General features: G+C 36.9%; 1 protein-coding gene across 26 annotated transcripts in view; it reads right to left on the bottom strand.

Annotated features, from left to right (window-relative positions):
• LOC127498765 (adhesion G-protein coupled receptor G2-like) overlaps window positions 1–19,055 on the bottom strand; it is a 210,597-nt gene that overhangs the window by 136,643 nt on the left and 54,899 nt on the right. For 2 of the 26 annotated variants that reach the window (XM_051868467.1, XM_051868463.1), the window contains exons 1-8: window positions 10,045–14,151; window positions 9,805–9,967; window positions 9,596–9,733; window positions 9,114–9,230; window positions 8,991–9,027; window positions 8,791–8,891; window positions 8,473–8,600; window positions 8,055–8,320 (exon numbers count right to left, since the gene is read on the bottom strand). The exons of 10 other annotated variants lie outside the window; for them this stretch is intronic. In XM_051868467.1, coding sequence (XP_051724427.1) covers window positions 8,055–8,320; window positions 8,473–8,600; window positions 8,791–8,891; window positions 8,991–9,027; window positions 9,114–9,230; window positions 9,596–9,733; window positions 9,805–9,967; window positions 10,045–12,860 — 3,766 coding nt within the window. In that variant the 5' untranslated portion in view covers window positions 12,861–14,151. Of the gene's footprint in view, window positions 1–5,057; window positions 5,426–6,537; window positions 6,822–7,394; window positions 7,486–8,054; window positions 8,321–8,472; window positions 8,601–8,790; window positions 8,892–8,990; window positions 9,028–9,113; window positions 9,231–9,595; window positions 9,968–10,044; window positions 14,154–19,055 lie in introns of those variants that run through there. 14 more of the 26 variants (XM_051868477.1, XM_051868476.1, XM_051868469.1 and 11 more) reach the window with 13 other exon arrangements.

Genomic DNA, 19,055 nt, shown 5'->3' with positions numbered 1-19,055 from the left:
TTAAACAAAATGAACAAGTCTTTCACACATGAACAAAGTGTAGACAGTCTTCCCTTATTTTGTCTATATTATTCTCAAACTTTTTATGCTTATTCCTTTGTTTGGCTAATCAGTCTTTTGCCCTAAGAAAACAGTTGTCAAGTAACATTACAAAAAGAGAAAAGTTACAAATTGAAACAACATAGAAAGTAGCATGTAAAAAAAGAAACTATCGCCATTTTCTGTGTCCAAATTGTAAATTAATTATTAAATAAACTAAATTAATTAATTAATTAAACTACTAATTAAACCCAGTGACTCATTGTAAAGAAAAATCTATAAATCTATAATCTATATGTCTATAAATCTCTGGACACTGACAGCTGAAAATGCACTTTATTTACAAAGAAAAAGAAAGAACCTTGAGTCTTTGCAAGGCTATATGGGAAGACGAAGTGGATTGTGCAAGTGACAAATCATTGTGTTTCTAATCAATATAAATTTACTAAGGGACTTAACATTTTACTTGTCTCCAAATTACAGTAAATCCTACGGTTCTTGCAATTTCTGGCAAAGATATCCACAAACTCATCAAGATTGAGTGATTTTGCTCTTTTACATTCTATGCTTAAAATGCAACATCAGAATATTACACAAACATCCAATAATTAAATGTTAAATAACACAAATATTCTTTCCGCCGGTTTCACAAGCAAGGCTTAAGCCTAGTCCTAGACTAAAATGGATGTTTGAACTCTTTTAACTGAAAGCAACTTGCACTGACGTATCTTACTCACTGCCATTGTTTTGTCTCAAGATGTACACCAGTAATGTTTTTTCTAAAGCACATTTCTAAAAGCTACTGAAATGCTCTAATTAAACTAAAGCCTAATCCTGGCTTAATCTAAGCCCTGTCTGTGAAACCGGGCCTTTATGTATTTAATCTCATTTTATTGACCACTGTCTTTGCTGCCGACATTCAGTGATATAATTTAACCATACCAGTAAGCAAAAATGACTTTAGATAAGCATTCATATTTTGTTTTTATTGCTGAAGTGTTTTATCCTTTCTTCTCCTGCATTTGTTTGAAAGGTTTGTTCGACTATACAGACATCAGTTTGCATTCTTTCATCCTGAGGATTATTTATTTCACTTTTGGTTTGAAAGGGCCTTGACATTTGCCAAAAATAGAACTTTTGTTTTTGTTATTAAAAAACAAACAAGCAAGCCCAGCCCAGGTGAGAAAAAATAATGCAAAAGTAGAATAACGTAAATGTACAGTGGGTACGGAAAGTATTCAGACCCCCTTAAATTTTTCACTCTTTGTTATATTGCAGCCATTTGCTAAAATCATTTATGTTCATTTTTTTTTCCTCATTAATGTACACACAGCACCCCATATTGACAGAAAAACACAGAATTGTTGACATTTTTGCAGATTTATTAAAAAAGAAAAACTGAAATATCACATGGTCCTAAGTATTCAGACCCTTTGCTCAGTATTTAGTAGAAGCACCCTTTTGATCTAATACAGCCATGAGTCTTTTTGGGAAAGATGCAACAAGTTTTTCACACCTGGATTTGGGGATCCTCTGCCATTCCTCCTTGCAGATCCTCTCCAGTTCTGTCAGGTTGATGGTAAACGTTGGTGGACAGCCATTTTTAGGTCTCTCCAGAGATGCTCAATTGGGTTTAAGTCAGGGCTCTGGCTGGGCCATTCAAGAGCAGTCACGGAGTTGTTGTGAAGCCACTCCTTCGTTATTTTAGCTGTGTGCTTAGGGTCATTGTCTTGTTGGAAGGTAAACCTTCGGCCCAGTCTGAGGTCCTGAGCACTCTGGAGAAGGTTTTCGTCCAGGATATCATCCCTGTACTTGGCCGAATTCATCTTTCCCTCGATTGCAACCAGTCGTCCTGTCCCTGCAGCTGAAAAACACCCCCACAGCATGATGCTGCCACCACCATGCTTCACTGTTGGGACTGTATTGGACAGGTGATGAGCAGTGCCTGGTTTTCTCCACACATACCGCTTAGAATTAAGGCCAAAAAGTTCTATCTTGGTCTCATCAGACCAGAGAATCTTATTTCTCACCATCTTTAGCAAACTCCATGCGGGCTTTCATGTGTCTTGCAGTGAGGAGAGGCTTCCGTCGGGCCACTCTGCCATAAAGCCCCGACTGGTGGAGGGCTGCAGTGATGGTTGACTTTCTACAACTTTCTCCCATCTCCTGACTGCATCTCTGGAGCTCAGCCACAGTGATCTTTGGGTTCTTCTTTACCTCTCTCACCAAGGATCTTCTCCCCCGATAGCTCAGTTTGGCCGGACGGCCAGCTCTAGGAAGGGTTCTGGTCGTCCCAAACGTCTTCCATTTAAGGATTATGGAGGCCACTGTGCTCTTAGGAACCTTAAGTGCAGCAGAAATTTTTTTGTAACCTTGGCCAGATCTGTGCCTTGCCACAATTCTGTCTCTGAGCTCTTCAGGCAGTTCCTTTGACCTCATGATTCTCATTTGCTCTGACATGCACTGTGAGCTGTAAGGTCTTATATAGACAGGTGTGTGGCTTTCCTAATCAAGTCCAATCAGTATAATCAAACACAGCTGGACTCAAATGAAGGTGTAGAACCATCTCAAGGATGATCAGAAGAAATGGACAGCACCTGAGTTAAATATGAGTGTCACAGCAAAGGGTCTGAATACTTAGGACCATGTGATATTTCAATTTTTCTTTTTTAATAAATCTCCAAAAATGTCAACAATTCTGTGTTTTTCTGTCAATATGGGGTGCTGTGTGTACATTAATGAGGAAAAAAAATGAACTTAAATGATTTTAGCAAATGGCTGCAATATAACAAAGAGTGAAAAATTTAAGGGGGTCTGAATACTTTCCGTACCCACTGTAACTAAGTAACAATTAGTTACTTTTTAAGGAAGTAACACAATATTGTAACGCATTACTTTTAAAAGGTACTTTCCCCAACACTGTAGTTATTTAACTATAGCAGCTAATGTCTCGCTCGCACATTCAAAGAAAATAGCTTACTTCTGCGATTCTGAACAGTTGTGGGGCACCATTGACTTCCATTGTATTTTTTTCCCATAATTTGGAAGTCAATGGTGCCCCACAACTGTCTGGTTACCCATATTCTTCAAAATATTTTATATTGTGTTCAGCAAAAGAAAGAAATTCATACAGGTTTGGAACAACTTGAGGGAGAGTAAATGATGATAGAATTTTCATTTTTGAGTGAACTATCCCTTTAAGTGTTTTAGGATCTGTTTTTGGTGTTCATTGCCAACAGTGGTGACAGCAGTGATCAATTATAGTGGACAGTGAAACACTAATTTGTGGACAGTATATTTGTTCGTTTGTGAAAAAGAACAACACCACCAAAAAACTCACAACCTTCAACCTTTGCACTGTCCTGAAAGCAAAGACAACATTTTGTTGAAAAAATACTTTTTGAAGAGCTTTGAACTTAAGAATGGATAACAAATAAAATCATGTTGTTTTTTTGTTGTTGTTGTTGTTGTTGTTTTTTTTATTTAAATTTTTTAAAGTAACATACTTATCTGGCGTAAAGCACAACAGACGATCATCAGCCACTGCAAATTCTGCTTTTGTTGATACATAATTCCCAAAAACAGCCTGACAGAGTTGAATTTTCTTTTCAACAGGTATTAGTAATAAATTTTAAAAGCATTTTCTTATTACAATCTTGACTTGAAAGTCTACAGTCCAAGAGGAGAGAGAGAGTTTCATTCGTTCACATATGAAACCGTACGATTATGATCCGCAGCTCAGAGACACTGAAACAGTGACATCAATAGATTTGCATACATGAAAATCATGTTATGTTGTGCTTTAACTGTGAATTTCAGTGTTCGTTTACAGTTTATCAAGACACATTTGTTCACAGAGAACTACATAAATATAGCAAATAAATCATTATATTCAATAAAAAATGCCAATGAAAGCATGACCTAGTCTTTATTAGACAATATTTAGATTATTTTGCAATATAGAAATTTTTATTTCCATACAGGAAAAAAAGGCCAGGTTTTGCCACTTTTCATAGAAACAATAAAATACAATCTTTCTTCACATTAAATGGCACTCGCGGCAATATCTTGTCTAATGAATGACAATCACATGTTTATAAGTTTGACAAAAGCCACTGAAAGTCCATCATGATTAAATTTTATTTGTGCATTTTATCAGCTTCATTACAATCACACGAGAGGCTCTCAGAGATATTACACATTAAAGTCATGTTAAATAACGCAGAAGTCATTATCTGATTTTGACACCGTGTTTTCGTGTCTTGCATTTTCAGTAACCAAATATGTTCCACATTCATGTGAGTGATCAAGCAAATATCTGAACCCGCAGGCGTGTGAATTAAGTTTCATTCTGAAGATGTAAATTTGTTTTTTAAAGAGGTTCAGTATATGTCTATTCAGTTTGTGTCTCTCTGAAATGCTGAAACATACAGGACAGCAGGATGATTATAACACTCAATAAATCTAACATCACTAATATTCAGCACAATTCAGTCCTCCCACAATAACAGTACATACATAACAATAACCTCTAACAACAACATGTACATACATCATTTTAAACAGTTCTCTCTCATTCAGAAGTGACATTTGGTTTTGGTGAAAAATTGATTTACAGTTTCCCTTTAAACAACAACTGTTCAAATCAGTCTTAGAAAGTCAAAGGAACCATTCTGTCTTAATTATGCTTAGATTATAAATATTTTCCACAGCATTACAGTTTTTTAAATTGCTTACACACTAAAAGTGGTACTCAGTGAAACCATTCACTGCTTTACACTCGGTCGCAATTGTAAAACAAAGTTTTTGCAAAATGTTAAACACAGTTCTCTACATTAGACACATCACTCAGAACTAACAGCTCTTGTGATAAACTGCCATTTAAATGCCACAATCATTTCCTGATTACCTACACCCAACAGTCATGTGTGAAAACACTGATACCTTATTTGTTCAATCAAAACTCTTATGTTTCGAAAAAAGAAATAAATTACCCCAACCCTCCCCCCCACCCGCATTTCTGTTTAAAGTGTAAATGTACCTCATTTGAAATTAATCTGAAATTTCTACAGTGCTTTAAACTATACAGATTGTATAAAGCCAATATTGTCATTATTCAGCTCAAGTCAGTTCAGTGAATTAAGTGTTTGCTTTTTCCAGAGATGTGTGATGTTTTGCATGTTGTTGTGTGTGTGTTTAGTGTGTTCTGTGTGTAGAGTTTAGAGAAAAGGAGCCATAGTTTCAGAAATTATTTGTAAGCCATTTTAACAACCTGTAAAGCTGGACTGAATGATGGTTGTGGTGAAGCTGGAGCTTTCTGGATCATCAGAGAAACTTCCTGCTACATCATTGTGAATGTGATAGTAATACAGGAAGAGGAAAAACCCTGGAAAAAACAAACAGACAAACGTAAGAGAAACATATTTAATCTAATTCAAATACATCCAAGATATCATTAAAGTCATTTGTATAATTTTTTTAAATGTGACACACCCGTAAGACCTTCATTCAAATTCGGAACACAAATTAAGATATTTTTGCTGAAATCCGATGGCTCAGTGAGGCCTACATTGAGAGCAAGGCCATTCAAACTCTCAAGATCCATAAAGGTACTAAAAACATGTTTGAATCAGTTCATGTGAGTTCAGTGGTTCTATCTTAATATTATAAAGCAACAAGAATAATTTTGTGCACCAAAAAAACAAAATAACGACTTTTCAGCAATATCTAGTGATGGGCTGATTTCAAAACACTGCGTCAGAGCTTTACAAATCTATTCAGTGGATCGGAGGGCCAAAGTCACGTGATTTCAGCAGTTTAGCCGTTTGATAGGAGATCCAAATCACTGATTCGAAACAAAAGATTCATAAAGCAGTGTTTTGAAATCAGCCCATCACTAGATATTGTTGAAAAGTCGTTATTTAGTTTTTTTGGTGCACAAAAAGTATTCTTGTCACTTTATAATATTAAGATAGAACCACTGAACTCACATGAACTGATTCAAATATGTTTTAGTACCTTTATGGACCTTGAGAGTTTGAATAGCTTTGCTATCTATAGAGGCCTCACTAAGCCATCGGATTTCATCAGCAATATCTTAATTTGTGTTCTGAAGATGAACAAAGGTCTTACGGGTGTAGAACGGCATGAGGGTGAGTAATTAATGACAGAATTTTCATTTTTGGGTGAACTAACCCTTTAATTATTATAATAGCTGCCATTAAAACCCCTTATATAACTAATAAAAAGAATACAATAAAATGGATAAATGAATGGATAAATATATATATATATAAATATTTTTTAAAAAATGTAAAATTATTTCAAAATAGTATTTTTTTTTTTTTTTAATTATATATATAAAATAAACAATTTTGAATTTAAAAAATCACTCCTGAATTAATTTTTAAAAAATTGCTAAAATCTGTAGGAAAAACATAACCAAATGTTTTCATCGCACACAATCATCCATGTAGGACCCGTGTGATTGTTTCTCACCCTGAAATGAGTTCAGCACAGTGAAGATGTAATATGAGGGAATGAGCATCACTCCATAACTGAAGAACGCCACAGCCCACGTCAGGCCGAAGAGCAGGAACAAACTCAACACCATCATGAGCTGCTTTCTGAACGTCTTTCTCTTGCCGTCAGCTGCTTTTATGTGTCGGGCTTGGACAATCTTAGTGACGATCATGATGAAGATTCCTGCCGTGAAGATGAAGATTAAAGCATAGTAGCCAATGTTCACTATGTAGTGAATTAAAGGATCTGTAATCCAGCACCTATAATTAGAGGAAAACAGACAATGTTGACATGAAACTTTAAAGCTTCAGTAAAGACGACCTATTATGCCCTTTTACAGAGTCTTGATGTTGTTTTTGAGCTCTACAGAACAGGTTTTCCTGCTTGAATGTTGATTATTTTCCTCATATTCTCCATTGTTCAGCTCCTCTCTTCCCAGTCTGTCAGTAACGCTCTGTTTAGTTCCTGTCTCTATGAAGCCCCTCCTTCTGAAAAGCACAATGTGCTCCGATTGGTCGGCTGGAGCAGTGTGTTGTGATTGGTGTTTGGGAAATGCCCCGCCCCTTACCATAACCGCCAGTTTCAACACACTACTAACTAACTCAACCAGGCCCCGCCCCTTTATACTGCGTATGAATTATTTAAATGAGGAATATTGTGAAGAAATCTCAAAACTACAATGGAGGTTGTTTCAGGAGTTCAGAAACACTGACACTGATATAGAGAAGAACTGGAACTTTGCAGAGCTTTTTCATGCATTACACACTAGTTAAACATGAAAAAAAGAATAGGTCCTCTTTAATTCATGCATTTGTGACATCAGAACAACGTACATTCTTGTGGTTGTTCCAGACGTTGTGTTTATAATCAGTGTTTTATATCCTCCTACAGAAACAACAGCTACAACTATAGGAGCCGGAAATGCTGAAAACACACAGAGACCAGGGTTATTATAGTTCACTAAAACCAAAAACATAAAAATTGTTACTGTAAATAAACATTAACTGAACATAACATATAAAAATCATACTTAATTTGTTACCAAGGCAACAAATAACTAAAACCAAAGTAAAAATTAATGAAAAATTATACAGACATTTTTTTAAAAAAATCCTAAAAAACACTAAAAAATGACAACACCAATATATAAATATTTAAAACTTACAAATACAATACTTTAAACTTTAACTACAATTAAGATGAAAACTGAACATATAAAATTACAGTAAAACTGATTCAAAATAAAGAATAAAATATTTAGTAACACTGATGGAGACAAATTGATTTTAAGTTTTCAGATGCTCTTAAAGGAGCAGCTCAAGAAAAGGACAAAAACACCATAAAAGTTGAGAATATATATATATATATATATATATATATATTTTTTTTTTTTTTTTTTTTTCCTCAGGTGAACTCGAGTTTACAGTCTGACTTGCTGGTCTTTGCTGTTCTTAAAGTATCACAATAAAAGGTGTTTTGTTCATGTAACTCACTCCAGCCGAACACGGTGATCTTCCTCACGTAGTTTGTGATGGTGACGTTCTGTCTGATGAGCCATAAGTACATATGAAGAGCTTGAATGAAGAACCAGGTGAATGTAGTCAGCATGGAGTAATGCATGAGCAGTGCTATGAAGACACACGCAGCCTTGACTTCTGTGTTGGCGACGCTCTCGTTTGACAAAAAGGATAAATTCAGGAGAAACAAAGCCACAAACATGTTGATCAAGATCTTCGTGGCCTGATTTGATTTGGCTTTCCTGTTCAAATATAAAAACAACCTGTATTTGTAACATGCATTTATGCATTTAGCAGACACTTTTATCCAAAAGATGAACAAAAGCAACTGGTCAAAGAACTTTGAAATTATAATACTTACAGTAACTATATGTTATATTTTAAGATACTCTACCGTAAGAGGAAATGCATGAACAGAGCGACGGACAGAAAAAACATGGAGATGCCACAGCCAATAGAAGTGATGAAGCTCAATGAATCCACATACGGTGCTGTGATGTTTCCATTTTCACCTTGAGGAGACTGAGAGATCAGAGAAACACAACAGAAACAACCCTTTTAAAACTGATTCTTGTTTATTAGCAAGAATCAGATCTTTCAATTTTAAATGCATTTTATTTGTATGACTTTAGTCATCTATTACAAGTCCACTAGCTAAAAGACTGATATTGATTTCATGAGTCTTTGAATGAATCTCTGAGAAGCTTCTCACCATCAGCACTGCAAAGAACGTCAGATGTGAACATGAGCACTTTATGGTGTTATTGTTGATTTTTTCTGTCTCACAACCGGACGTCGTCCATGTGAGATTTCCTTTAATGAAAAGAGAGCAATGAATGAAATTAATTAGATCAAATAAATTGGGATTGTTAATGGGAATTGATCAATACAATACAATACAATTAAATTTACCTTTGCCATCCCAAGAACTGCAGGACGCCTCGCCGACCTGTAAGAACATGTTTGATTTTTATTTTGCTTTCACAGTGTCTGATTATTATAACAAAATAATTTTCACAACAAAACCTTCATTACCAGATCTTTCTGTGTAGAAAAGAACATTTCTATATTGTCGGTAAGGTTGGAGATATTGGCCCTCATCGTTATTCCATAAACCTCATTGTTCAAAACAGTGTAATTTTTAGTTTCATCCTAAATAAAAAAAATAGAGCAAATCAAATAAAAAGTTAAACGAAAAGTTCACTCAAAAATGTCTCTTATGCTGTTATATTTTCACTGGAACACAAAAATAGAACTTTTTTTTTTTTTTTTTTTAACTCTTTTCAAGCAACAATTCATAGTTGCAAAGAGGATAAAAGCACCATAGAAGCTTCATAATAGTAGTGAATATGACAGTGTACTAATGTCCAGCTCTTCTGAGATCAAGACATTTGTGTCATTATATTTGCGTTTCACTGAATGTAATAATAACAGAATTGTAATTTTTTGGTGAACTCTCTGGTAAACATTCCTTAAAATGTTCAAACATGGAATTTTTATTTTTTAATTGTAAGTACCTTTCCCATGTTTTTGAACCGTAGAACTCCAAGTAACGCCCTGCCATTGTTTTCCAGTCGTGATTTTTTAAAGGCCTCACTGGGAATCTTTACAGACCAGGGAATGTCTGTCTTCAGGTCACTATGACAGTCAACAACCTGTGAAAAAAGAAGAATTATCATAATAAATGAGAAATCATACCATCCTTTTATTGTTTCTCATGTCTTACGTCTATCCTGTTCGGATCTGAAGAGTAACACATGTCTCTGGTTTCTGTGTTATTGGCTTGTGTGTGAAGAAGACCAATAACATCCCCAATGACAATGTGTGTGTTGCTTATATTGTTTTTTCCCATCTGCTCCATTGTAGACTCCAGATTGTCCAAGGTGTCTCTGCAAAATGGATTTAGTCACTCTGTATTTAGTAATGGACTTTTAATTTTAAAAGTCACTGGTAACCAAACACTTACGATGCTTTTGATGGATCTGTTGTCTCAGATTGTGTGAAACTTGCAGTTTCATTGTTAGTTGTCTTATGTGGTTGGAAATTGGTAGTTAAATTGTTAGTTGTCACAGATGGTTTGAAACTGGTAGTTGGATTGTTAGTTGTCTCAGATGGTGTGAAACTGGTAGTTGGATTGTTAGTTGTCTCAGATGGTGTGAAATTGGTAGTTGGATTGTTAGTTGTCTCAGATAGTTTGAAACTTGTAGTTGGATTGTTAGTTGCCTCATGTTGTAAGAAACTGGTAGTTGAATTGTTAGTTGCCTCATGTTGTAAGAAACTGGTAGTTGGATTGTTAGTTGTCACAGATGGTTTGAAACTGGTAGTTGGATTGTTAGTTGTCACAGATGGTTTGAAACTGGTAGTTGGATTGTTAGTCGTCTCAGATGGTGTGAAACTGGTAGTTGGATTGTTAGTTGTCACAGATGGTTTGAAACTGGTAGTTGGATTGATAATTTTCTCAGATGGTTTGAAACCAGTAGTTGGATTGTCAGTCGTCTCAGATAGTTTGAAACTGGCAGTTGGATTGTTAGTTGTCTCAGATGTTTTAAAACTGGTAGTTGGATTGTTAGTCGTCTCAGATGTTTTAAAACTGGTAGTTGGATTGTTAGTTTTCTCAGATGGTGTGAAACTGGTAGTTGGATTGTTAGTTGTCTCAGATGGTGTGAAACTGATAGTTGGATTGTTAGTTGCCTCATGTTGTAAGAAACTGGTAGTTGGATTGTTAGTTGTCTCAGATGGTGTGAAACTGGTAGTTGGATTGTTAGTTGTCTCAGATGGTTTGAAACTGGTAGTTGGATTGTTAGTTGTCTCATGTTGTATGAAACTGGTAGCTGGATTGTTAGTTGTCTCAGATAGTTGGAAACTGGCAGTTGGATTGTTAGTCATCCCAGGTGGTGTGAAACGGGTAGTTGGATTGTTAGTTGTCTCAGATGGTGTGAAACTGGTAGTTGGATTGTTAGTTGCCTCATGTTGTAAGAAACTGGTAGTTGGATTATTAGTTGTCTCAGATGGTGTGAAACTGGTAGTTGGATTGTTAGTTGTCTCAGATGGTTTGAAACTGGTAGTTGGATTGTTAGTTGTCTCATGTTGTATGAAACTGGTAGCTGGATTGTTAGTTGTCTCAGATAGTTGGAAACTGGCAGTTGGATTGTTAATTGAACTGGTAGTTGGATTGTTTATTGTCCCAGATGGTTCGAAACTGGTAGTTGGATTGTTAGTTGTCTCAGATGGTGTGAAACTTGTAGTTGGATTGTTAGTTGTCACAGATGGTTTGAAACTGGTAGTTGGATTGTTAGTTGTCACAGATGGTTCAAAACTGGTAGTTGGATTGTTAGTCGTCTCAGATGTTTTAAAACTGGTAGTTGGATTGTTAGTTTTCTCAGATGGTGTGAAACTGGTAGTTGGATTGTTAGTTGCCTCATGTTGTAAGAAACTGGTAGTTGGATTGTTAGTTGTCTCAGATGGTGTGAAACTGGTAGTTGGATTGTTAGTTGTCACAGATGGTTCAAAACTGGTAGTTGGATTGTTAGTCGTCTCAGATGTTTTGAAACTGGTGGTTGGATTGTTAGTTTTCTCAGATGGTGTGAAACTGGTAGTTGGATTGTTAGTTGCCTCATGTTGTAAGAAACTGGTAGTTGGATTGTTAGTTGTCTCAGATGGTGTGAAACTGGTAGTTGGATTGTTAGTTGCCTCATGTTGTAAGAAACTGGTAGTTGGATTGTTAGTTGCCTCATGTTGTAAGAAACTGGTAGTTGAATTGTTAGTTGCCTCATGTTGTAAGAAACTGGTAGTTGGATTGTTAGTTGTCTCAGATGGTGTGAAACTTGTAGTTGGATTGTCAGTCGTCTCAGATGGTTTGAAACTGGTAGTTGGATTGTTAGTTGTCACAGATGTTTTGAAACTGGTGGTTGGATTGTTAGTTTTCTCAGATGGTGTGAAACTGGTAGTTGGATTGTTAGTTGCCTCATGTTGTAAGAAACTGGTAGTTGGATTGTTAGTTGTCTCAGATGGTGTGAAACTGGTAGTTGGATTGTTAGTTGCCTCATGTTGTAAGAAACTGGTAGTTGGATTGTTAGTTGCCTCATGTTGTAAGAAACTGGTAGTTGAATTGTTAGTTGCCTCATGTTGTAAGAAACTGGTAGTTGGATTGTTAGTTGTCTCAGATGGTGTGAAACTTGTAGTTGGATTGTCAGTCGTCTCAGATAGTTTGAAACTGGCAGTTGGATTGTTAGTTGTCTCAGATGTTTTAAAACTAGTAGTTGGATTGTTAGTCGTCTCAGATGGTGTGAAACTGGTAGTTGGATTGTTAGTTGCCTCATGTTGTAAGAAACTGGTAGTTGGATTGTTAGTTGTCTCAGATGGTGTGAAACTGGTAGTTGGATTGTTAGTTGTCACAGATGGTTTGAAACTGGTAGTTGGATTGTTAGTTGTCACAGATGGTTCAAAACTGGTAGTTGGATTGATAATTTTCTCAGATGGTTTGAAACCAGTAGTTGGATTGTCAGTCGTCTCAGATAGTTTGAAACTGGCAGTTGGATTGTTAGTTGTCTCAGATGTTTTAAAACTGGTAGTTGGATTGTTAGTCATCTCAGATGTTTTAAAACTGGTAGTTGGATTGTTAGTTTTCTCAGATGGTGTGAAACTGGTAGTTGGATTGTTAGTTGTCTCAGATGGTGTGAAACTGATAGTTGGATTGTTAGTTGCCTCATGTTGTAAGAAACTGGTAGTTGGATTGTTAGTTGTCTCAGATGGTGTGAAACTGGTAGTTGGATTGTTAGTCATCCCAGGTGGTGTGAAACTGGTAGTTGGATTGTTAGTTGTCTCAGAAGGTGTGAAACTGGTAGTTGGATTGTTAGTTGTCTCAGATGGTTTGAAACTGGTAGTTGGATTGTTAGTTGTCTCATGTTGTATGAAACTGGTAGTTGGATTATTAGTTGTCTCAGATGGTGTGAAACTGGTAGTTGGATTGTTAGTTGTCTCAGATGGTTTGAAACTGGTAGTTGGATTGTTAGTTGTCTCATGTTGTATGAAACTGGTAGCTGGATTGTTAGTTGTCTCAGATAGTTGGAAACTGGCAGTTGGATTGTTAATTGAACTGGTAGTTGGATTGTTTATTGTCCCAGATGGTTCGAAACTGGTAGTTGGATTGTTTGTTGTCACAGATGGTTTGAAACTGGTAGTTGGATTGTTAGTTGTCTCAGATGGTGTGAAACTGGTAGTTGGATTGCTAGTTGTCTCAGATAGTTTGAAACTGGCAGTTGGATTATTAATTGAACTGGTAGTTGGATTGCTAGTTGTCTCAGATGGTGTGAAACTTGTAGTTGGATTGGTAGTTGTCTCAGATAGTTTGAAACTGGCAGTTGGATTATTAATTGAACTGGTAGTTGGATTGCTAGTTGTCTCAGATGGTGTGAAACTGGTAGTTGGATTGTTAGTCGTCTCAGATGGTTTAAAACTGGTAGTTGGATTGCTAGTTGTCTCAGATGGTGTGAAACTTGCAGTTGGATTGTTAGTCGTCTCAGATGGTTTAAAACTGGTAGTTGGATTGTTAGTTGTCTCAGATGGTGTGAAACTGGTAGTTGGATTGTTAGTCGTCTCAGATGGTGTGAAACTTGTAGTTGGATTGTTAGTTGTCTCAGATGGTGTGAAACTTGTAGTTGGATTGTTAGTTGTCTCAGATGGTGTGAAACTGGTAGTTGGATTGTTAGTCGTCTCAGATGATGTGAAACTGTTAGTTGGATTGTTAGTTGTCTCAGATGGTGTGAAACTGGTTGTTGGATTGTTAATTGAACTGGTAGTTGGATTGTTAGTTGTCTCAGATGGTGTGAAACTGGTAGTTGGATTATTAGTTGTCTCAGATGGTGTGAAACTGGTAGTTGGATTATTAGTTGTCTCAGATGGTGTGAAACTGGTAGTTGGATTATTAGTTGTCTCAGATGGTGTGAAACTGGTAGTTGGATTGTTAGTTGTCTCAGATGGTGTGAAACTGGTAGTTGGATTGTTAGTTGTCTCATGTTGTATGAAACTGGTAGTTGGATTGTTAGTTGTCTCATGTTGTATGAAACTGGTAGCTGGATTGTTAGTTGTCTCAGATAGTTGGAAACTGGCAGTTGGATTGTTAATTGAACTGGTAGTTGGATTGTTAGTTGTCTCAGATGGTGTGAAACTTGTAGTTGGATTGTCAGTCTTCTCAGATGGTTTGAAACTGGTAGTTGGATTGTTAGTTGTCACAGATGGTTTGAAACTGGTAGTTGGATTGTTAGTTTTCTCAGATGGTGTGAAACTGGTAGTTGGATTGTTAGTTGCCTCATGTTGTAAGAAACTGGTAGTTGGATTGTTAGTTGTCTCAGATGGTGTGAAACTGGTAGTTGGATTGTTAGTTGTCACAGATGGTTCAAAACTGGTAGTTGGATTGTTAGTCGTCTCAGATGTTTTGAAACTGGTAGTTGGATTGTTAGTTTTCTCAGATGGTGTGAAACTGGTAGTTGGATTGTTAGTTGCCTCATGTTGTAAGAAACTGGTAGTTGGATTGTTAGTTGTCTCAGATGGTGTGAAACTGGTAGTTGGATTGTTAGTTGTCACAGATGGTTCAAAACTGGTAGTTGGATTGTTAGTTGTCTCAGATGTTTTGAAACTGGTAGTTGGATTGTTAGTTTTCTCAGATGGTGTGAAACTGGTAGTTGGATTGTTAGTCGTCTCAGATGTTTTGAAACTGGTAGTTGGATTGTTAGTTTTCTCAGATGGTGTGAAACTGGTAGTTGGATTGTTAGTTGCCTCATGTTGTAAGAAACTGGCAGTTGGATTGTTAGTTGTCACAGATGGTGTGAAACTGGTAGTTGGATTGTTAGTTGTCTCAGATGGTTTGAAACTGGTAGTTGGATTGTTAGTTGTCTCATGTTGTATGAAACTGGTAGCTGGATTGTTAGTTGTCTCAGATAGTTGGAAACTGGCAGTTGGATTGTTAATTGAACTGGTAGTTGGATTGTTTATTGTCCCAGATGGTTCGAAACTGGTAGTTGGATTGTTTGTTGTCACAGATGGTTTGAAACTGGTAGTTGGATTGTTAGTTGTCTCAGATGGTGTGAAACTGGTAGTTGGATTGCTAGTTGTCTCAGATGGTGTGAAACTGGTAGTTGGATTGCTAGTTGTCTCAGATGGTGTAAAACTTGCAGTTGGATTGTTAGTTGTCACAGATGGTTTGAAACTGGTAGTTGGATTGTTAGTTGTCACAGATGGTTCAAAACTGGTAGTTGGATTGTTAGTCGTCTCAGATGTTTTAAAACTGGTAGTTGGATTGTTAGTTTTCTCAGATGGTGTGAAACTGGTAGTTGGATTGTTAGTTGCCTCATGTTGTAAGAAACTGGTAGTTGGATTGTTAGTTGTCTCAGATGGTGTGAAACTGGTAGTTGGATTGTTAGTTGTCACAGATGGTTCAAAACTGGTAGTTGGATTGTTAGTCGTCTCAGATGTTTTAAAACTGGTAGTTGGATTGTTAGTTTTCTCAGATGGTGTGAAACTGGTAGTTGGATTGTTAGTTGCCTCATGTTGTAAGAAACTGGCAGTTGGATTGTTAGTTGTCACAGATGGTTTGAAACTGGTAGTTGGATTGTTAGTTGTCACAGATGGTTTGAAACTCGTAGTTGGATTGTTAGTTGTCTCATGTTGTATGAAACTGGTAGCTGGATTGTTAGTTGTCTCAGATAGTTGGAAACTGGCAGTTGGATTGTTAATTGAACTGGTAGTTGGATTGTTTATTGTCCCAGATGGTTCGAAACTGGTAGTTGGATTGTTTGTTGTCACAGATGGTTTGAAACTGGTAGTTGGATTGTTAGTTGTCTCAGATGGTGTGAAACTGGTAGTTGGATTGCTAGTTGTCTCAGATAGTTTGAAACTGGCAGTTGGATTATTAATTGAACTGGTAGTTGGATTGCTAGTTGTCTCAGATGGTGTGAAACTTGTAGTTGGATTGGTAGTTGTCTCAGATAGTTTGAAACTGGCAGTTGGATTATTAATTGAACTGGTAGTTGGATTGCTAGTTGTCTCAGATGGTGTGAAACTGGTAGTTGGATTGTTAGTCGTCTCAGATGGTTTAAAACTGGTAGTTGGATTGCTAGTTGTCTCAGATGGTGTGAAACTTGCAGTTGGATTGTTAGTCGTCTCAGATGGTTTAAAACTGGTAGTTGGATTGTTAGTTGTCTCAGATGGTGTGAAACTGGTAGTTGGATTGTTAGTCGTCTCAGATGGTGTGAAACTTGTAGTTGGATTGTTAGTTGTCTCAGATGGTGTGAAACTTGTAGTTGGATTGTTAGTTGTCTCAGATGGTGTGAAACTGGTAGTTGGATTGTTAGTCGTCTCAGATGATGTGAAACTGTTAGTTGGATTGTTAGTTGTCTCAGATGGTGTGAAACTGGTTGTTGGATTGTTAATTGAACTGGTAGTTGGATTGTTAGTTGTCTCAGATGGTGTGAAACTGGTAGTTGGATTATTAGTTGTCTCAGATGGTGTGAAACTGGTAGTTGGATTGTTAGTTGTCTCAGATGGTGTGAAACTGGTAGTTGGATTGTTAGTTGTCTCATGTTGTATGAAACTGGTAGCTGGATTGTTAGTTGTCTCAGATGATGTGAAACTAGTAGTTGGATTGTTAGTTGTCTCAGATGGTGTTAAACTTGTAGTTGGATTGTTAGTCGTCTCAGATGTTTTGAAACTGGTAGTTGGATTGTTAGTCGTCTCAGATGGTTTGAAACTGGTAGTTGGATTGTTAGTTGTCTCAGATGGATTGAAGCTCGTACTTGGATTGTTACTTGTCACAGATGGTTTGAAACCGGTAGTTGGATTGTCAGTCGTCTCAGATGGTGTGAAACTTGTAGTTGGATTGTTAGTCGTCTCAGATGGTGTGAAACTGGTAGTTGGATTGTTAGTCGTCTCAGATGGTGTGAAACTTGTAGTTGGATTGTTAGTCGTCTCAGATGGTGTGAAACTGGTAGTTGGATTGTTAGTCGTCTCAGATGGTGTGAAACTTGTAGTTGGATTGTTAGTCGTCTCAGATGGTGTGAAACTTGTAGTTGGATTGTTAGTTGTCCCAGGTGGTGTGAAACTTGTAGTTGGATTGTTAGTTGTCTCAGATGGTGTGAAACTGGTAGTTAGATTGTTAATTGAACTGGTAGTTGGATTGTTAGTTGTCTCAGATGGTGTGAAACTGGTAGTTGGATTGTCAGTCGTCTCAGATGTTTTGAAACTGGTAGTTGGATTGTTAGTTGTCACAGATGGTTCAAAACTGGTAGTTGTATTGGTAATTTTCTCAGATGGTTCGAAACTTATAGTTGGATTGGTAGTTGTCTCAGATAGTTTGAAACTGGCAGTTGGATTGTTAATTGAACTGGTAGTTGGATTGTTAGCCGTCTCAGATGTTTTGAAACTGGTAGTTGGATTGTTAGTTGTCTCAGATGATGTGAAACTGGTAGTTGGATTGTTAGTTGTCTCAGATGATGTGAAACTGGTAGTTGGATTGTTAGTCGTCCCAGGTTGTGTGAAACTGGTAGTTGGATTGTCAGTCGTCTCAGATGGTTTGAAACTGGTAGTTGGATTGTTAGTTGTCACAGATGGTTTGAAACTGCTAGTTGGATTGTTACTTGTCACAGATGGTTCGAAACTGGTAGTTGGATTGTTATTTGTCTCAGATAGTTGGAAACTGGCAGTTGGATTGTTAGTTGAACTGGTAGTTGGATTGTTAGTTGTCTCAGATGGTGTGAAACTTGTAGTTGGATTGTTAGTTGTCTCAGATGGTGTGAAACTTGTAGTTGGATTGTTAGTTGTCTCAGATGGTGTGAAACTGGTAGTTGGATTGTTAGTCGTCTCAGATGGTGTGAAACTTGTAGTTGGATTGCTAGTTGTCTCAGATGGTGTGAAACTGGTAGTTGGATTCTTAGTCGTCTGAGATGATGTGAAACTGGTAGTTCGATTCTTAGTCGTCTGAGATGGTGTGAAACTTGCAGTTGGATTGTTAGTCGTCTCAGATGGTGTGAAACTTGTAGTTGGATTGTTAGTCGTCTCAGATGTTTTGAAACTGGTAGTTGGATTGTTAGTTGTCACAGATGGTTCAAAACTGGTAGTTGTATTGATAATTTTCTCAGATGTTGTGAAACTGGTAGTTGGATTGTTAGTCGTCTCAGATGGTGTGAAACTTGTAGTTGGATTGTTAGTCGTCTCAGATGGTGTGAAACTTGTAGTTGGATTGTTAGTTGTCTCAGATGGTGTGAAACTGGTAGTTGGATTGTTAGTTGTCTCAGATGGTGTGAAACTGGTAGTTGGATTCTTAGTCGTCTGAGATGATGTGAAACTGGTAGTTGGATTCTTAGTCGTCTGAGATGGTGTGAAACTTGCAGTTGGATTGTTAGTCGTCTCAGATGGTGTGAAACTTGTAGTTGGATTGTTAGTCGTCTCAGATGTTTTGAAACTGGTAGTTGGATTGTTAGTTGTCACAGATGGTTCAAAACTGGTAGTTGTATTGATAATTTTCTCAGATGGTTCGAAACTGGCAGTTGGATTGTTAGTTGTCGCAGATGGATTGAAGCTCGTACTTGGATTGTTAGTTGTATCAGTTGGTTCGAAACTGGTAGTTGGATTGTTAGTGGTCGTGTATGACAGTGGTGTGACAGTGGTTGATCTTTCATCAGCACAGTTGACACACATCCATTCACTCCCATCAAATTGCAGAACATATTTGCTTCCTACATTCCCTTTAACACAAAGAAATAAATAAGAGATGGATTTTAGTTATATATCTGTGTAATTGAGTCTCAAACATTAAAGTGATCTAATATATTGTGTTGTTAATTTATAAACCTATAAATGTATTGTAATTTCAGCATGCATGTTCATCTTCTTTCACAAATTTATTATTGACACACTCCACTCATGAATGAATAATGAGTCCTACAATAAAGATGACAACTGAGAAGAATAAGCAGATTTGTGTTC

This window comes from Ctenopharyngodon idella, chromosome 17, assembly GCF_019924925.1.
Source record: "Ctenopharyngodon idella isolate HZGC_01 chromosome 17, HZGC01, whole genome shotgun sequence".
In the NCBI taxonomy this organism is placed as follows: Eukaryota; Metazoa; Chordata; class Actinopteri; order Cypriniformes; family Xenocyprididae; genus Ctenopharyngodon; species Ctenopharyngodon idella.
This window is presented reverse-complemented; position numbering and strand designations above follow the sequence as displayed.